Consider the following 18,492-nt stretch of genomic DNA (forward strand, 5'->3'; position numbering starts at 1 on the left):
ATAACAATTTTCTTATAAAGGGTTATTTAACGTTTACAGTTCCGTGTTTTACTAAAAAATCTTTGAAGTCCCAACCATTTTGCTTAGGGGTTATTTCTAAGCAAGCACATTTGTTTCGCCAGCAAAGCTTATACGAAATTTCACCAAGGCCGGGTAACTCTAATCCGTCGGTGAAAACCGGCTGCTTAAAGCGTAGTTCGAATCCCGAAACGGGCATTACTATATTAAATGTAACTAATTGAGATGTAGGCTTATGACTGTGAGATGTGATTCTATACCTTAGGATGGTTGGACTAGTATGGAGTTTGTAATTATTTGGAATCAGTACACTAACGTTTAATTGGTTCTGCAACTTCAACGTCTAGTATGAAAGAACCTTCATCATCTGTGTTACTGCTAGCAGCATCTGAAGAACCTTTAGTATCTGTCTTTTGGTTTTCTTCGGAATCAATTTCAATGTGATCTGAGATAATGTCAAGTTCTATAGGGTTCGATATCGATGGAGAATATATCGTACGTATTAGTGAATCGTCGCCTGGCAGGCTGCGGCCAGCTCCAGTTTTGCCTGCGCCAGCATTTCGGTTATCTTCGTCCTCTTCTGTAATTTGAACGAGCTTTGCTTTTCCTCTGATAGCTGTTGTAAGAGCGGGAGGTTTATCGGCGGTGCTATTCCGATCAGCTATGTAGCTGGCGATTTCAGAGCCCTCGTCGATATCATCGTCATCTCCTCCCAATATTGAGGAGCCTAGTGTTATATGAGAACGTATATCACCATTATTGAACAGTCGCCTGCGCGATGTCTTTTTGCCCACCGCTGTTACACCAGGTATATAAGCGACCGGCAACACATTCGATGCCCTTGTCATCACCGTGGCAGCGCTGCTTCTGTTTCTTGCCTGGTATATATCATTATTGTTTTCAATATATGTCCCGTCATGGGAACCGTTTGCTATTACCTGCTTTAAAATCTTTTCATCATCAATATCTATGCTAATGTTACTTGAACTCCTTCCTCGCTTTCTATGTCTCCAGAACTTGAAATAGTACAAAACTAGTAGCAGCAGTACTCCTACCACCACTGCAGCCACCACTCCACCAACGATCCCTCCTAAATTTGCACCCTTGTCTTTATTTGAATCTTTGTCCGTCCGATTTTTCTTAACACATAATCTAGATGGACAGCTATGACAGTCCAACGGGGTCTGGATACAGTACTCATCCTCGGCACACGTTGGACACGGAGGAGGTGTCTTGGGGCACTGTACACAATCTGTCTCGCGGAACGACATTGCTCACAGCTACTTCAAAACGATGCTAGTGTTAAAATGTAAATTTATTCGCAACCGGGTATTTTATTTTTACTCTCAGCCTCGATTTTCTATACTAAAGCACGTCAAAAAATCTACTATATAGTAGTAGAATTCACCATTGACAATACTAAAATTGTGATGATAACACGACTTATATGAGTTCGTAAAATTTCAACCACAGTGAGAAGCGCTATGCAACTTCAGAAGTTCTTCAAACATACTCTAACCCACGATAATGGTAATTATTTTACAATTTTAAATATAGAAAGAGATATTATGCTTAGATAATGACAGAATAGATTGTAGAAATAGAATTCCTTCGCTTGCTTAAGCTTTAAAACAAAAAACTTGAATGGACTTATCTACAATTAACCTACGAAAGGAAATGAATGCTATTGTTAAAATGCAGATTTCTTTTAAGCTATTATTAGTTTTGGGTTTAGTAATGTAAAACCTGTTGAACCTTAGTGATAATATGGCGTGATTAAAGCACTCTATATACCAAGGTTAGTATCGGTATTCCGGGACGGTAATATAACCTCTTTCAGAGGCTATGTAGGACTACTTGGCTTAGCTTGTGCGTGACATGACTATTTGGGCCATATCTTGCTATAATCGTTATGCCTCGACTGTCACTTAATATCTACCTGTTACGGTTATGTAATAGAACTACGGGTTGCCACGGGTTGCAACAAGCTGCCACGGGAAATTTGAATAGCCGTTTAAATGATGAATGCGTACTTTCAAATCAGAAATACGATTATTTTACTATATATATAAAATTACACTACTCAAATTTTTAGTCATGTGATCCCAAGTTTTTCAAGGCTGTCCAAACTTACTTCTTTCTTGTCGTACTCGTCATCAAACCCTACTGCTAAATCATCGAGGGCACATCTATAATTGGAAGGCGAGACGCTCTTCTCTTTTGCCTGATGCAGGCTATGATACCTCATAACCCCTTCTTTTAGTTTCTCATATACATGTCTTGATGGGGTAGGGACAGCGTACGACATATGGTAGTTGGAACAACCTACGTAAGGCTTAAGAAGGTTCAATTGTACATTATACCTTGGGGACATGTTACTTAGATCATAATACCTGCTTTCTTGCGTATGTGATACCTTATTGAGATCTTCCGGTTGAGAATACCTCCATTGGCGCTTGTCTGGGGGATTATATGTTTTAATGTAGCTGTAGACCCCTAGGTCACTTATGAAGTTTGAACTCTTGAGCCATGACGTCATTCTTTTAAGCAGCCTCTTGGGGCGACCCGAGGGTCTCATCTGACCTGCAACGAATGAAGAGCTGACTTCCGCTGTACATCCCACAGATAGGGGACGGCTGATATTTGCGGCTTCATGAAAGCACTTACTCACAGAGGTAGTAATTTTTGGAAATAGACGTGAGAAAAAGCGTGGTTCATTGGTCCTGAGTACATTATCTACTCGGTTGATTTGTTTCTGCGTCGATTTATCCAGCAAATCAATGCGGATCATCATTTCATCATTTGTTTTCATCAATTCAGAAAACTCAGCATCATCTGGGCCCTCTAGGTTATCGTAGTTTATTTCCATAGCATCTATTGCTTCTTTAACATTTCGAAGTGCAAATGGGTAGCTGGGATCCACTGCAAACGAAGTTGATTCAGGTGTATTTATCACGCCATCGCTATTCAGTCTATAATCACCAAACAGGTCGCTAGTATTTCCGCTATTTTCCATTATCGGACTCCAGCTTTTAAAGGCCAGGTTTAGGTCAATAGACCCATCAAGAATGCTTGACTTACTCATGTCTAAAGGTTCCCTATCCGAGTCAGATATTTCCTGGCAAACTTAACGTTACTATAAATCGTCAAACGCCTTGTATGTTACAGTACTTACTATCGACCTTTGTAGTAACTAGTATGAATATATGCTAGATAGAGGGCCATGATAAGGGTCAGAGAAACCTTATTTCTCTTTTATACATTGGTGCTCTTCGCAATAACCCTACTGCGCACCTACGGTGAATAAATAAAATACCCTCTAAAAAGTTGCTCTTTACGATTGCGTTCAAACGTTTTTGCAACCAAACTTAGTATCTTGATCCAAAAATACATGAATATTGTGATTTGAGTATTGCGTTGCTCAGTAATTTTTTTCATTCGATTCACTATTGGCAACGGCATTTTAGCATTAAGGAAAGGACACTTATGGTAAAAGCAAAGTTTTTCAGACAATCTTTGCCAGAGCAAGTGAGGAAGGCCTATACTATTAATGCTCGATTGTGGCAGTCGAAGAACGTCTTTTGAGATCTATTTACCCATATCTGCATTGCTGTCACCAAGGTGACAGCGCTGAACGTTTTTATTTTTATAATGTAAACGTCCATATTTTTCGACGTAATGTCTATGATTTTATCTGCCCTAAACATAGTTCTGGATGACAAAAAATCAAGGGACAACAAATACATAAAGAATTCCATTCAGCCTAAAGTTTATATCAAAAATCATTGACTTGTCAGAACTATTGGGAAGGTATCAAGAACATGTTCAAACGTTCTAGGATACTGTATGGTTCCACGCTACTGATCTGCATTTGGGTGCTTTTCTTTCTGATAAATCCTCTGCGCCCAGAAACAGTTATACAAGGATCAAAATATAATAATAAAGATGATACTAAGTTATCGGATGCCGTAAAACCTGCATTACCTGCGCAAAACATATCTACAATACATGTGGCACCAGCACAACGCGACGAAATGTTTTGTGCTATTATAAATCCCTCGACAGGCAGCTACGTGGATTTATCTCAGTTATCAAACACACCGAACACCCCAAAAATTCGCCAACAGAGCAGAGTTAATAAGAGTCCTGCAAGCTGGCTCGTAAGAGGCTGGCAGTACGGATACAACTTCACTCTTTCGATCTGCTCGTCGCCCATTAATGACTCAAGCTCTTTTAACACCACCGGGGCCTACTATATGGACAATGACGAAATGATCTCAATCGGAAAATATAACACAACACCTGCATACACAGGCAAGAAGCTTACTCTCGCTTACACCGATGGCGATCTCTGTCCCAATGGAATTGACCACAAAGCATCGCTCTTGAACTTCGTGTGTGATCGTGACATCCAGACAAAGGCACAGGTAAACTTCGTCGGTGCGATCAACAATTGCTCCTACTTTTTCGAAGTCCTCAGCATCCACGCCTGCCCTACCTCCTATAAGAAGAACGACATCAATGTACTTGGTATCTTCGCTGGCATCTTGCTTGTCTTCTTTGCGGTGGAGTACGGCCGTCGTTGGTTTTACAGGCGTATGAGTGGCCGCCTGAGACGCATCCCAAACGACTACCTCGCCATTCCAGAAAGCGCTCGTCCCCGCTGGGCTGCTGTTGACAGCGAACCCAGTTGGCGCACCTTCTTACGTTCGTGTTTCGCGCGCGCCAGCGAACCTCACACCCTTATAAATCTAAACACCGCCAATCAGCCACACGAGGCTCCCGGAGGCGCCACTCGCCAGAGTTCTGTTCCCAGCAGCTCTTCCCTCTTCCGCGAGATCGAAGCCCAGAACAACCTTCTTGACAGCCTCGAGGTCCAGAGCAGCGACAGCTAATCCCGACCATCGAGACCAGTACATATGACTGTTCCATCCGTACATCCACTTCATAGTCACCACACCCACGCACCACCGTGGATTTACTTCCCCAGCATTTTCAGCATAGAACCGCCCCTATTGACAAGTAGCCCTAACGGCCTCTTCAGGTGTTTTTAGCAATTTCTGCCCCTAAAGGGAACGCCGTACAGCTGTTTCTAAGGCAGATAGCACTCCTTTGTTTTTACCTTTTTTTCTCCCTAGAACTCATAGAAACCTCCGTACGAAAGTTCTTGCGTGGGTAGAAATTGGTGTCCACGAAATGGCTCCAGCATGCAACAACGAAAAATTTTTCTCCCAAAGTGAACGAGGTTAATGATTGTTCGGATCGGGCGTTCCTCAGTGCGAATATAAAAGCTTCCAATTTGCCACCTAAAAGTTCTTCTCCCTTTCTTTCATATAGTTCACACAGACTTGTTTCAAAGTAAGCACATCCGAACATAATCAAAAAATGGGAAAGGAGAAGACTCACGTTAACGTTGTCGTCATTGGTCACGTCGATTCTGGTAAGTCCACTACCACTGGTCACTTGATCTACAAGTGTGGCGGTATCGACAAGAGAACTATCGAAAAGTATGAGAAGGAAGCTGCTGAATTAGGTAAGGGTTCTTTCAAGTACGCTTGGGTTTTGGACAAATTGAAGGCTGAGAGAGAAAGAGGTATTACCATCGATATTGCTTTGTGGAAGTTTGAAACTCCAAAGTACCATGTTACCGTTATCGATGCTCCAGGTCACAGAGATTTCATCAAGAATATGATTACCGGTACTTCTCAAGCTGACTGTGCTATCTTGATCATTGCTGGTGGTGTCGGTGAATTCGAAGCCGGTATCTCCAAGGACGGTCAAACAAGAGAACACGCTTTGTTGGCATACACCTTGGGTGTTAAGCAATTGATTGTTGCTATCAACAAGATGGACTCCGTTAAGTGGGATGAATCCAGATACCAAGAAATTGTCAAGGAAACCTCTAACTTCATCAAGAAGGTTGGTTACAACCCTAAGACTGTTGCATTCGTTCCTATCTCTGGTTGGAACGGTGACAACATGATTGAGGTCACCACTAACGCCCCATGGTACAAGGGTTGGGAAAAGGAAACCAAGTCTGGTACCGTCAAGGGTAAGACCTTGTTGGAAGCCATTGACGCTATTGAGCCACCTTCCAGACCAACTGAGAAGCCATTGAGATTGCCATTGCAAGATGTCTTCAAGATCAGTGGTATCGGTACGGTGCCAGTCGGTAGAGTCGAAACCGGTGTCATCAAGCCAGGTATGGTTGTCACCTTCGCCCCAGCTGGTGTTACCACCGAAGTTAAGTCCGTCGAAATGCACCACGAACAATTGGAAGAAGGTGTTCCAGGTGACAACGTCGGTTTCAACGTCAAGAACGTTTCCGTTAAGGAAGTCAAGAGAGGTAACGTCTGTGGTGACTCCAAGAACGACCCACCAAAGGCCGCTGCATCTTTCAACGCTACCGTCATTGTCTTGAACCACCCAGGTCAAATCTCTGCTGGTTACTCTCCAGTTTTGGACTGTCATACTGCTCACATTGCTTGTAGATTCGACGAATTGTTGGAGAAGAACGACAGAAGATCTGGTAAGAAGTTGGAAGACGCTCCAAAGTTCATTAAGGCTGGTGACGCTGCTTTGGTTAAGTTTGTTCCATCTAAGCCAATGTGTGTTGAAGCTTTCACTGACTACCCACCATTGGGTAGATTCGCTGTCAGAGACATGAGACAAACTGTTGCTGTCGGTGTTATTAAGTCTGTTGAAAAGTCTGACAAGACTGGTAAGGTCACCAAGGCTGCTCAAAAGGCTGCTAAGAAATAGATTAACTGACGTTCAGAAAATTTTTATTAAACTCCGTCATTTTGTATAGTTTTTTATTCAGTGTAGTTGTTCTATTTTTTAATTATTAGCGTGATTTATATCAAATTGGCTAGATCACTCCATCAGCAATGTATATAAAGAATGTATACAATTTTAAACTTTTACTCTTAAAATAACATGGAGGTTTGCCAGACTTTTCAAGTGCTATTAAAACATCAATAGCTCAAAGTACATGATGTTAGATACCAAGAGACAAACGTATGTCAGTATTAATTAACTCAGGTAATTGCTACGATTCATACTAACTATATCTGATGTTCTTAGACTCTTTATTAGAAATCTTCCAGATATTAAAGCTAGCCATAGCAGCTTTTTGAAAATTATCCTTCAATCTATCAATCCTGATAAAAAGCTTGCGCTACAAAGTGACGTCGTTTCCAAAGATTCATCATACCTTGATGAAGATAACAAAATTGTTTCCATATCAAGACCAAAGAAAGCTAGGTCCCAGTGTTTTATACACTTCAAAGACCTTTCGCACGCGGATGAATTTATGCAAAAGTTCCAAGATAAATTGCAGGTGAAGGGCAAAGCTGTGCATATAGAAATGGCAAGGCATGATGCTTACTGGCAAATTTCAGAAACTAACCCCAAGTCCAGCGCTAGGCTGCATAAGCACCAATCGAAGAAACAGAATCCTCAGAGCTTAGTGCAACTACAGTCAAAAAGAAAGTTCCGTAGGCTGCGGGCCAGACTGCGGAAGAAAGGTCTTTCTGAAGAAGTGATTTCCACTGCAATTGATAGAATTATAAGGAAGTTACGGCCTGATGATAAGAAACCTATTTCGGAACAGGAACAGCCTGCCAATAATATAGCGGAACCCGTTATTGTCCAGAAACCAGTAACAGGGACGAAGATCGTTGACGTGGGTGCCAATCCACCAAACAAAACACTTTTGGTACAAGGCCTACCCAAAGATATTACAGAAGATGTCCTGATGCATCTGTTTGCACACAAAGGTTTGGTTGAGGTGAGATTAGTGCAGATACGTAAACTGGCATTCATAGAGTACGACAGCGTGGCAAGTGCAACGGAGATCAAGGATAGCGTGGGGAATACTCATACATTCGGGACTTACGTAGCGACAATAGGCTATGCCAAGTAATTGTAATTTTCCGTCATTAAAAGAATATAAATTAATGTTCTATATAAGGATACACCTATGCAGGTTTAACAGCATATCTAAGGTTTGAACAGGATTAGATTCAATCCAACACCAACTATTTACCAAATACCACAGTTCTAATTGCCGTCCATAAGTTCTCTTTACTTTTGCCCTCAATTTCATCCAAAAGTCTTTGATAATAAATAGGATTACCTGCTGGCTTGTAAAGCTTATCACCCACATGGTACTTCTTCTTATATGTGTTATTTAGTATGTTCTGCATTGCATTAATTTGTATTTGAAGTTCCTCACTGGAAAGGTTGTCCTTTGGAATCGTAGCATTCAACTTTTTCATCATATCCTTCTGCAATCCTAAAGGAGCAGAAGTTCTGCTCATAATGTCCTTAATCTCGGCTAATGTGGGCTTTTTAGGCTTGTTAGAGCTTATATCAGAGGTGTCAAGGCCAGCCATAGCTTTAAATCTTTGTAGTTGACTATCCTTAAAAGATATCAAATGACGAATACGTTCATCTGGAAACCTTTCCAAGATCTTTATAAGCCGCTTGGCAGCTTCCCTAGGATTAGAAGTAGACATTAGATGCGTTATAGTTATCGGTTGTATTACAATGTTAGGTGATGAAGCTATGTTCAATTTAAAAATTTTGAACATCTCAAAATTTGATATCTATAGAAAGTCGACTAATTATACGTAAGGTCTAAAGTAAAAACATGAGTAACTTAGAAGAAAAGATTAGGATGAACTACGAGTACCGCTGCGTTATTGACGTAATTCATTCAGATTGCGAGATAAACTCAGCTAAATGCTTAGTTCCCTGTTCCCAGCTGACTCCGTTGTAGGTGATATCACGGATGACAGCAATAATATCAGCAACAGAACCTCTAACTTGCTTAGTACTGTCTCTTTCTCTTAAAGTAACAGAACCATCCTTAGCAGATTCAAAATCAATTGTAATGCCGAATGGGGTACCTAACTCGTCGTTACGAGAATATCTCTTACCAATAGAAACACCAGAGTCGTCAACCTTGAATGGGATCTTCTCACTACGTAAAATCTCTGAAACCTTCTTAACAACAGGGGTCAATTCTGCATTATTAGACAATGGAACAAGCAAAACTTTAGTTGGAGCCACCAATGGTGGGAACGATAAAACAGCTCTGGCAGTATCCTCAGGTCTGCTCCAGAAAGAGTGCTCGAAAATGGCGTAAATAATACGGCCAATACCGAAAGATGGTTCAATAACGTTTGGAACATATTCTCTAACGTGCTCGGTCTTTTGACGGTGCTCAATTGTGATGAACTTATCGTCCAACTCAATGTCACCTTCCATACCTTCAACTTGGAAGACGATTTTGCCTTCAGAAGATAGTTCCTTAGCCTTGGCTTCTAACTCTTCCTGTGATAGATTCAACAAATAGCTCTCTACCTTTGGAGCATCCTTTCTGAACTTAGGACCGAAAAGTTTTTTAGCGAAGTCAATTTCCCACTTCTTAATTTGGATGGGCTCATCTAATCTCTCTCTGACGACCATGGCAGTCTTAGTCTTGTTAGCGTGAACGGTCAAGTCGTAGGCAGATCTGTCAGCACAACCAACACACTCAATCCATCCATAAGAGGTATGCAACTCAGCGTCCCAACAGTCCGAAGCATAGTGTGCCATTTCGTTACTCATGTGTTGCCTGAATCTCATTCTCTCTGGATCAACACCGATACTGACCAAAAATTGATAAATTCTGGCGATAAAGTAACCTAAAGTTTCATTATCCACCATACCTGAAGCAACTGCATCCCCGATAGTAGTTTCTATAGGGACTGTGGAACCTGATTCTTGAACCTCCTTTGGTAAGAATTTTAAGGTGACATCCTTGACAGCATCGAAACGATGATGCTTTTTGTTGTTAGGGTCAACAAAATGCTCAATTTCTGCCATCAAGAATTCGCGAACTCTTAGCAAGCCAGATCTTGGAGAAATTTCGTTTCTGAAAGACTTACCAATACATGCAGAAGCAAATGGAACCTTGCTATTGTTGAATTCTAATAACTTATTGAAGTTCAAGAATTGACCTTGAGCGGTTTCAGGTCTCAAATAACCTTTCAATTGACCAGATGGACCAATAGCAGTTTCGAACATCAAATTGAAAGCCTTTGGTGGCTCCAATTTCTCTCCAGTTACAGGATTACCAATATTGTACTTCTCCATCAATTCACCTAATTCCTCACCAGAGTAACCGTCAATCTTGGCTAGAATCTCCTCGTATTCCTTCACAACATCATCTTCGAGCTTAATAACTTGGATTTGCTTCACCTTCTTCTTTCTTTTCTTCTTGTCAGCGTCTTCTTCTGCAGGTTGGCTGGCAACGCCCCTGGCCTCCTTATCACCCTTCAAACGAGCTTCCAACACTTCTTCAACTAAATGGTCTGCTCTAAAGATTTCACCGGATTTGGGATCCTGACACATCCAGTCAGAAAACTTCTCAACATGACCAGAAGTCTTTAAAACTTCGTGGGGAGTCAACATAGTGCAGTCAACTTCCAGCATATCTTCTTCTAAGATAAAATGCTTTCTCCAAGCATCAACGATATTAGCTTGCAAAGCACATCCTGGAGGACCATAGTCATATAGACCGGATACACCTCCGTATAACTCGAAAGATGGCGCAAAAAAGAATCTACGCTTTAAAACACTTTCCAAGCTTTCTCTATTGAATTCAACAGCCTTTTTAGCTTGTTTCAACTCTTGAGCGCTCATAGTCCTTACTTTAATGGGCTTTCTACGAATCTGTGAATAACACCTTGTACCAATAAATTTAGATAACCACAACTTGGAATTATAGAGAACTAAATGATCGTGTGGAAGGTTGTATTGGAACGCTATTATTGAATGCTTACCTATTCAATATCATTAAATTGATAATAATAACTTGATATAATAAAGGCAAAAATTTTCGACATGGATAACCTTAACGTCTTCGGTACAGTTTTAAAGACTAAATAATGGGGCGTAAGAACGCATTATAAACTCATTATGGTATCTTAAAGGTCTTATATGATGCTTAATATTAAATATTAACAGGAAATTTTCCCCATCAATTTTGATGCTTTCGTCGTAGTTAGGTTCATTATTAAATTATGGTATGCAAAATATTTACCATCATTGAATCCTCTTGTGATTATAGTCATAGGGTGATACAACAAGACCTTTATTCTTCCTGGCTCCTCGAAATATTGTTTCAAGAATATCTATCATTTCCTGCTTGTCTTCTATAACAAAGTTCATCTTATTATTATTCCCCGTACCAAAGTCACACATCATGTGCTTGTTCTTATAGAAAAACATTACTGTCATGGGGTCGTAGAGTTCATACATTTCATTAAAGTCTGGTACTTCATTTATGTCGCATAAATATATTGCGGCAAAGTTTACAACCTTCTCTGCTATTGAATATAGGATTTCATCCATTAGCATGCAGCTTTTATCCGAGTCTGAACCAAAACGAATCACTACCAAGCGTTCTTCTTCTGTTACTATAGCTTGATCTACATGCCATCCACTTCTTAAATGAGGCAGGAATACACTTCCCATTGTTTTCGATGGTCTATTTAATGTATCGAATGTTCTTATTGGAAGTACATAGGATATCCGTAATACAAAAATATTCTGAAGCAACGGAACTTCAAAAAACTCAATGCAAAGACTATTCTTGTTACAACGCAAGAAAGCATAGTGAAAATGATATGCTATATGATGATATTATCTTTCATTCGTTTCTATTTACACTATGTACACGCTTGCTAGCAGAGAACCGCGGGTCATCGTGCAGTTTGCTCTATACTTCATTTGCCTTTCTTCGTCTTCTTTGCAAGATTACCACCTTTTATCTCAACTGCGTTCTCACTTAAAATACCGAAGTAGCTATCCATATCAAAACTATCCTGCGCTTCCTCGCTGTTTCCCTCAACAGCTTTATCGGAGGCACCCTGCTGCCCTTTTTTGGCACTGGTAGCAGGCGCTCCAAGACTGTAGATTGAATTATATTTCTCCTTGAACTTTTGCATTTTTCCACTTGCATTGGCATCGACCACAACCAAGTCTTCCCTGGTTGGACTCCACAGTAAGGAGTTCCTTTGATCTTGGATTAGTCTTACTTCCGCCTTAGGATATTGAGACCTCCTAGTGATAACACTCCCGTCACTAAGCTCGACTTGCATATCAAACTGATGATATATAGGTGGTCTAGCCTTCCCTAGCTTAATTTTCCTTAGCGGCTTAGAAGGCAAAGAAACCTTGACAGACCCATGGTGAACAGAATTAAATCTTCTGGATACAAAAGTACCAAGCATTGCCGAATATATAGCGATACGGATTTGCTGGGAACCAACTGCTGTTCTGTAAAACCTCTGCTCGATCAGTTTATTATCTTGATAGATGCCGAGTACTTGAATCTCTCACTATTAAAAAATTTTAGACAACGTAGGAAGTGATCTTTAAAATCGAGCAACTAGTCATTATTGGATATTTAGCGCAAAGTTAGGCTCTATGGTCTATAACTGGCAAATGATAGTAGTTTTACAGTTTAGTTTCTTGTACAAACCCATCCAGATGTTTTTGTAGATAATTTGCTGTTTTCTGATCGTATTTGGATATGCGATCGAGAATATCATCTAAAGAAGCAGTTTTAATGTCAAATTCATCTCTTGCATCGTCATCGTCGCCATTATTCGTTGCTACAACGTTATTTTCATCATCATAGTCCTCTTCGGCCTCTAGAACTGGATCATCTATTTCCCCGGTTTCAACGCCGTTATCGTCATCATCGTCATCTATATTATGCTTCGATTCATCACCCCTATCCATATTGACATCCCCTTCGGCATCTTTGTTCATATCAGACTCCTTCACATGCAGCATGACTTTAAAGTACTTCAGCTTGTGCTCATTAAATTCATAGTTGCCTTGCACCATGCATCCCAGTTCATACTTCACGATTTTACGAATCTTGGCAAGATCTAGATCAGCAAACCAACCCGTAAGCTCGCTTGGGGTATCAAGATATTGAGCTTTCTCATAGACTTCCCGGATATTTGGTTCCTCTATGAGGAGATCAATTTGAAGCATCAAATACCAAGGAATTTGCTTGCCATTAAATCGGAATCTGGAGTCTATGTCGCCCTCAATATTCGACTGGTAAAACCTGTCAGGAGGAGCGGGCACATTTTTTTGAACCGCAGGATTCTTCAATAGCCTTTTTTCAATTTTAAAGTACTCCGTTTGGTATTTTGCGTATTCATTGGATGATCGAGGGTCGACACCTAATCTGATGTATGTGTTACGCCATGGCCCCTTAGTGAAACGGTACGATACTAAGGCCAATCCAATCTTTAGTACAGGATGTAGATCCTGTGGCACAATACCATCTATATGTCTTTTAATCCAAACATGTCGTTTTTCAAACAATCTCGATAATATCGGTAAGCAAGTTTCCAGTTTCTCATAAAATTTGGAGTCGCTTTTGCTTCCTGGATAAACTTTCGTCTTTTTAGCCACTTCGTACTGTTGTACCAGCTCGGGATGAGGTAAGTGAGGAATATCAACTTCCGGTGCAAAATCATGAACAAACTGTTGGTAATTTTTTATGTATGTGCCCATAACTTTAGATTCTCCTGACGAAGTTTTGGTAGCGTACGGATTACTCTTATATTGATAAACAAATGGCAAATTGACCATTGAAAACCTGGGAATCGGAGGAAGCTGGAAGTCGGTAACCGGACAGTGTACAGATCGATCAACCGTAACATTGTTAACATTTTCGAAAGGCTTACTGTCAAAATCAGGAATATTGTTCACATAAGTTTTTATATTCGACAAGTTAAGGGTCCCAAAACTGCTGTTAAAGTCCTTGGCAGAACTTGAATTATCAAGCCTCACTTGAAAGTCAGACATTTCTCTATATTTAATTGTATTATCCACTATAGCAACTGGAGTGGCTTTCACATTTCGTGGGTCCACCGACGAAATCGCCCTGGCTAGATTCCCCCCACTGCGAGCCAAAGTACCTTTCGGTAACGATATTTTCATAATAATCGATTCATCACGTTGTGGTACACGTTTGCCCACAATTGGATGCTCATTGAAGTAAATTTTACTGCCATCATCATTCCTTCCTTGATTCAAAAACAATTCTAGTCCCACATCTGTCTCGCCACGCAAAGATAACGCAGCTTTGACCTTATTTAGACCACCACACATTTCAATTGCTTTCTTGACACTCGCTTGTGTAGGAGACAGTTTTAGTGGTAATTCAAGGGATGGAATACGAGGAAGATCAAGCGTATATTCTCTTGCAAACGGCCCAGGGACATCTGGCGAGTTTGAAGACCTAGTTCTCGCAATTTCATCACTCATTGATAAAATTAGAATCGCCAAACGGTTGCATTCCACTCAGAACTCAGTGTTCAACCTACTTTAAGTATAATATCTTTGATTAATTAGAAGTAGATATGTTGATAATGACATCCCACGTTTTTAGTGATATATCTACCATAATTGATCATTGCTGGGTATGATGTACCAAGGTACTATAAATATACTATCAATGGTAGCTATAAAAGCTTTGATATACTTTGCATCCAGCGGCAAACAAGCCTACCAGCTTCAGATTAAAAATTCATTACATATCATCAGAGAGTAGTATGTAACTCGGTTTAATAATTAAACTAAACCTTTCTCCTTCTCTAATCTTGATTTCATCTTAGCATACCACTGATCTAACGTCTCACCCGGTCTGTTTAGTACTACGATCACAACTGTCATATTGTCGAAACCTACCCCTGTACTTGAGTCCGCATTGGCTATACCATGGTCTAACACCCTCGTAACTATTTCATCCAACTTTAGTCCCAATATTAAATGATATTTAATAAATTGGATGAGGGACTTGTTGCTGTATATATCCCATATACCGTCACATGCTAATACTAAGAACTCGTCTTTCAGATAGTCCACCTTGTGTGCCAGGATATCCGGTTCTACAGTGACTTGTGATTCTGCGAAATTAACAAATCTCCGAACACCACCCGGGTTGTTTAGTTGGGAGTGCGTATAAGCTACACTCTTTTTAAATTGAAAATCACCAAATGCCCTACTTAATGCGAGAACCCCTCCAACACGCCCAAGAGTCACAGTACCGCCGTCATCGTTAATCCGGATGAGTTCGCTGATATGCTGTGGCTTATGGTCAAAAGACATGTTCTTAATGCACTTGTCACTGGAAGATAATATGCAACGAGAATCCCCACAATTTACAACATATAACATCTGCCCATTGACTATGATTGCCATTATCGCTGTGGAACCGCAAGTTGAGTTCGCAAAATGACTGTGGAGCTCATTATCTTGTAAGGCAAAAGCATCCTTCAAGATCTGAGAAACCAACCCTTCTATAGTTCTAAACCTGCGTTTTATTGGCCCACCCTGTTCTGATTGGTTCCCATACTTACCATATTTGTGGTTTTCAAACGTGTATTTTATCCATTTTAAGATTCCATTAGGGGAATTAGCAAGGAAAATAGAACATTCGTCTCCACCATGGCCGTCGAAGACTCCAAATACCGAAAGATGCAAAGTTTCCTGAACCCCACTAATAGGATTGCGAAAGTTAACGGTTAATTGGCTATCATTGTTCGAAATAATGTGGGAATCTTCCTGCGTTAGTCGGTAACCTTGCATAGACCCAACACAGTTATAGAACTGAACATAACCACCGGTTACAACAGAATTAGATTCTGGAACAGAACCCATATTACTCTCTTGACCGCCAGCCTTATTATCATGACTATGACGACGCAAATGTAACCGATGTAGTCGTTCGCTTGAACGTTGAGGTTTCAGAAATAGCTGTTTTTGTTGTTGCGGCACAACTAATTGTAGATTGGTTTCTGCAGAATAATCATTGTATATTATAGTTTTCTCGGTAAGAGGATGGGACAATAATTGACCCATGACTTATTCTTCTTCTTGAGTGATATCCCTATTCCCTCAATAATAGAGGATATTCTGCTTATAATGTTTAAAAAAGTACGCGATGAGGAGTTTATGGCCTTAAAACCAATACTCTTTAGATCAGAACTCCTTATTCAATTGACTCCCCTTTACTAATTAACCTTTGATTTCCAAGCTAGGTTTTGACGAAGCGCATTCACGACCTAATTATGGAGGAGGGGGTTTTTGATTGACGACGTAGAAATTAGAGTGGCAAGAATAATACATAGAAGAATTCCTATATATTTTATTACCTAGAAACAGAAGAGTAAATCACAAACACATTAATAGATAGGCTATCAGCTAATTTAGAGTGCACAAATAGATGGTTTAGGTATTACTAGTGACCGTAAAGGCGTGATTGGTATCTAATAGATACATTATAATGCGTGGCACATAATGTAACGTTTTTATCATGTAAACACATTTACGAAGGGTATAAGCTTAAATCTCAGTTCACATGAAATAATCATGTGTAAGGACTAATAATAGAGGCAAGAGAAGACTGCTCGATATAGCAACCGAAGTACAGCAACACGCCTTTTTAACAGTACTAAAAATAAAAGACAAAAGAATACTATTCATGACTAAGGCTCCTTTCTACCTTTGTGCAGTCAGCTTTTGCAACTCCTGGACAAAGTTCTCGCCCCAGAAAGCACTCGTATATTTAGAGATATATTTGTAGAGTTTCTCCCAATTGGCCTCTCTCTTTTCGGTTGGTAGAGTTAGAGATTCGTGAATTGCCTCGGAAAGCTCATCCGTATTCCAGGGGTTAACTATGATCGCACTGTTTAGAGATTGAGCAGCTCCAGTGAATTCACTTAAAATCAAGGTGCCCTTTATCTCCTGCTGACAGGCAATGTATTCATACGAGACCAAATTCATACCATCACGAGTGGAAGAAACCAAACAGACATCGCTAACCGAGTATAGAGAGATCAACTCGCTGAATGGGATAGACTTATGCATGAAATGGATAGGAACAAATTCCACGGTACCAAATTGCCCATTGATTCTTCCAACCAGCTCGTTAACCATCGTTCTCAAGTATTGATATTCCTCAACATCACCACGACTTGGGACTGCAACCTGAACCAAAACAACCTTCCCAATCCACTCAGGATGCTCGTTCAAAAACACCTCCATAGCATGTAGTTTATGTGGAACACCCTTAATGTAATCTAGTCTATCAACACCAACTATTATCTTACAGTCCTTAAAGGTTTCCTTTAATTGCTTAACCCTAGCAATAACAGATTCCTGCTTGAGACCCTCCGTAAAGTTATCAACATCTATACCAATGGGGAACGCGGCAACATTAACAAAGCGGCCCCCAAACTCTACCCCATTGGGAAGCGTATTGACATTCAACACTCTTTGAACAGCAGACAAAAAGTGGCGAGCGTAGTCGTAAGTGTGAAAACCCACCAAATCACAACTTAAAACACCGCGCAATATCTCTTGTCTTACAGGAAGAATACGATAGATCTCGGACGATGGGAACGGCGTATGCAAAAACCAACCTAACTTCACATTTTGCAATTTCTTGGTTTCATTGATATAGTTCCTAATTAACTCGGGTAATAGCATTAGGTGATAATCGTGAACCCAAACAATATCGTTCTCCTTGATATTCATCTGGATCTCTCGAGCAAATGCCAGGTTGGCCTCGTTGTAAGCTAACCACGCTTGCTCATCAAAATTAATCTCGCCAGGGTGATAGTGAAACAACGGCCAAAGTATAGAATTACTAAATCCATTATAATGTAGGTCGGCTAGTTCATCACTTAAAAATATAGGAATAGCATTGAAATTCTTTAAAAGATCAGCCTTAACCTTTTCCTTATCTTCATCAGGTATCTCAAGACCTGGCCAACCATACCACTGGAACGTGGTTGATTTTTTTAGACCTTGAAGAGCAGTAACCAATCCACCTGATGACATAGAATACGTATATTCACCAGTTTCTGCATTTTTTTTTATAGTTACAGGTAGCCTATTCGATACAACAATAACATCATTGACTACATTTTCCTTCTCAATGTTTTCACTCTTTGTGAGACTATTGCCATGACTAGTCTTCAAAGGTTCAATTTCTTTACCATTTGCTGATTCACTCATAACTAACCTTTATGTCAATTAGCCTTTGTTTAATATTTGATTATTTTATTAATAATCCTAATAATACTAATATATTTTGTAATTGTATTGCTGTAATAGTTTAATTTATTCTTTATAATATCTTTATCTTGTGACCTAGTAAAAAAAAAACCTAGATATTTCTATTGCAGTTCTATTACAGTTCTATTACAATCTTTTTTCGTTTTGCCGCTTTATAATTTTTTAAACGTAATATCGTTATATAGTCCAATTGGTTTAAGTATTGGGGGCGATTTATCACCTCCTTTAAATTGTAGGATATATGTCCCTGCGGTTCAATCACGGGATACCCGAGATTCGAGAAACAGTTGCTTGAAGCAACAGGGGCGC

At 40.0% G+C, this 18,492-nt stretch overlaps 12 protein-coding genes across 12 annotated transcripts; 3 read left to right on the forward strand and 9 right to left on the reverse strand.

The window, feature by feature from the left end:
• Positions 1 to 329: 329 nt before the first annotated feature.
• Positions 330 to 1,289, reverse strand: OPY2 (Opy2p; the record flags this gene model as incomplete). The annotated part of the gene is made up of 1 exon (XM_018130130.1): positions 330 to 1,289. One exon carries the CDS (start codon positions 1,287 to 1,289, stop codon positions 330 to 332), a length of 960 nt encoding a protein of 319 aa, XP_017985774.1.
• Positions 1,290 to 2,113: 824 nt separating this feature from the next.
• AW171_hschr2296 (HBL123Cp) lies at positions 2,114 to 3,103 on the reverse strand (the record flags this gene model as incomplete). Its single annotated transcript, XM_018130129.1, has 1 exon — positions 2,114 to 3,103. The coding sequence occupies one exon, from the start codon at positions 3,101 to 3,103 to the stop codon at positions 2,114 to 2,116; it is 990 nt and encodes a 329-aa protein (XP_017985775.1).
• Positions 3,104 to 3,839: 736 nt separating this feature from the next.
• On the forward strand, positions 3,840 to 4,913 carry MRL1 (Mrl1p; the record flags this gene model as incomplete). The annotated part of the gene is made up of 1 exon (XM_018130128.1): positions 3,840 to 4,913. One exon carries the CDS (start codon positions 3,840 to 3,842, stop codon positions 4,911 to 4,913), a length of 1,074 nt encoding a protein of 357 aa, XP_017985776.1.
• A 490-nt stretch (positions 4,914 to 5,403) lies between these two features.
• On the forward strand, positions 5,404 to 6,780 carry TEF2 (translation elongation factor EF-1 alpha; the record flags this gene model as incomplete). Its single annotated transcript, XM_018130127.1, has 1 exon — positions 5,404 to 6,780. One exon carries the CDS (start codon positions 5,404 to 5,406, stop codon positions 6,778 to 6,780), a length of 1,377 nt encoding a protein of 458 aa, XP_017985777.1.
• A 232-nt stretch (positions 6,781 to 7,012) lies between these two features.
• MUD1 (Mud1p) lies at positions 7,013 to 7,945 on the forward strand (the record flags this gene model as incomplete). Its single annotated transcript, XM_018130126.1, has 2 exons — positions 7,013 to 7,038; positions 7,105 to 7,945. The coding sequence occupies 2 exons, from the start codon at positions 7,013 to 7,015 to the stop codon at positions 7,943 to 7,945; spliced, it is 867 nt and encodes a 288-aa protein (XP_017985778.1).
• A 115-nt stretch (positions 7,946 to 8,060) lies between these two features.
• On the reverse strand, positions 8,061 to 8,540 carry CBP6 (Cbp6p; the record flags this gene model as incomplete). Its single annotated transcript, XM_018130125.1, has 1 exon — positions 8,061 to 8,540. The coding sequence occupies one exon, from the start codon at positions 8,538 to 8,540 to the stop codon at positions 8,061 to 8,063; it is 480 nt and encodes a 159-aa protein (XP_017985779.1).
• A 196-nt stretch (positions 8,541 to 8,736) lies between these two features.
• On the reverse strand, positions 8,737 to 10,713 carry GRS1 (glycine--tRNA ligase; the record flags this gene model as incomplete). Its single annotated transcript, XM_018130124.1, has 1 exon — positions 8,737 to 10,713. The coding sequence occupies one exon, from the start codon at positions 10,711 to 10,713 to the stop codon at positions 8,737 to 8,739; it is 1,977 nt and encodes a 658-aa protein (XP_017985780.1).
• Positions 10,714 to 11,115: 402 nt separating this feature from the next.
• Positions 11,116 to 11,547, reverse strand: DIB1 (U4/U6-U5 snRNP complex subunit DIB1; the record flags this gene model as incomplete). The annotated part of the gene is made up of 1 exon (XM_018130123.1): positions 11,116 to 11,547. One exon carries the CDS (start codon positions 11,545 to 11,547, stop codon positions 11,116 to 11,118), a length of 432 nt encoding a protein of 143 aa, XP_017985781.1.
• Positions 11,548 to 11,798: 251 nt separating this feature from the next.
• Positions 11,799 to 12,305, reverse strand: MRPL36 (mitochondrial 54S ribosomal protein bL31m; the record flags this gene model as incomplete). Its single annotated transcript, XM_018130122.1, has 1 exon — positions 11,799 to 12,305. One exon carries the CDS (start codon positions 12,303 to 12,305, stop codon positions 11,799 to 11,801), a length of 507 nt encoding a protein of 168 aa, XP_017985782.1.
• A 226-nt stretch (positions 12,306 to 12,531) lies between these two features.
• Positions 12,532 to 14,367, reverse strand: TFC1 (transcription factor TFIIIC subunit TFC1; the record flags this gene model as incomplete). Its single annotated transcript, XM_018130121.1, has 1 exon — positions 12,532 to 14,367. One exon carries the CDS (start codon positions 14,365 to 14,367, stop codon positions 12,532 to 12,534), a length of 1,836 nt encoding a protein of 611 aa, XP_017985783.1.
• A 306-nt stretch (positions 14,368 to 14,673) lies between these two features.
• Positions 14,674 to 15,963, reverse strand: PTC4 (type 2C protein phosphatase PTC4; the record flags this gene model as incomplete). The annotated part of the gene is made up of 1 exon (XM_018130120.1): positions 14,674 to 15,963. The coding sequence occupies one exon, from the start codon at positions 15,961 to 15,963 to the stop codon at positions 14,674 to 14,676; it is 1,290 nt and encodes a 429-aa protein (XP_017985784.1).
• Positions 15,964 to 16,602: 639 nt separating this feature from the next.
• On the reverse strand, positions 16,603 to 18,123 carry TPS1 (alpha,alpha-trehalose-phosphate synthase (UDP-forming) TPS1; the record flags this gene model as incomplete). Its single annotated transcript, XM_018130119.1, has 1 exon — positions 16,603 to 18,123. One exon carries the CDS (start codon positions 18,121 to 18,123, stop codon positions 16,603 to 16,605), a length of 1,521 nt encoding a protein of 506 aa, XP_017985785.1.
• Positions 18,124 to 18,492: the final 369 nt, after the last annotated feature.

The sequence above is a fragment of the Eremothecium sinecaudum genome, chromosome II, assembly GCF_001548555.1.
Source record: "Eremothecium sinecaudum strain ATCC 58844 chromosome II, complete sequence".
Lineage (NCBI taxonomy): Eukaryota > Fungi > Ascomycota > Saccharomycetes > Saccharomycetales > Saccharomycetaceae > Eremothecium > Eremothecium sinecaudum.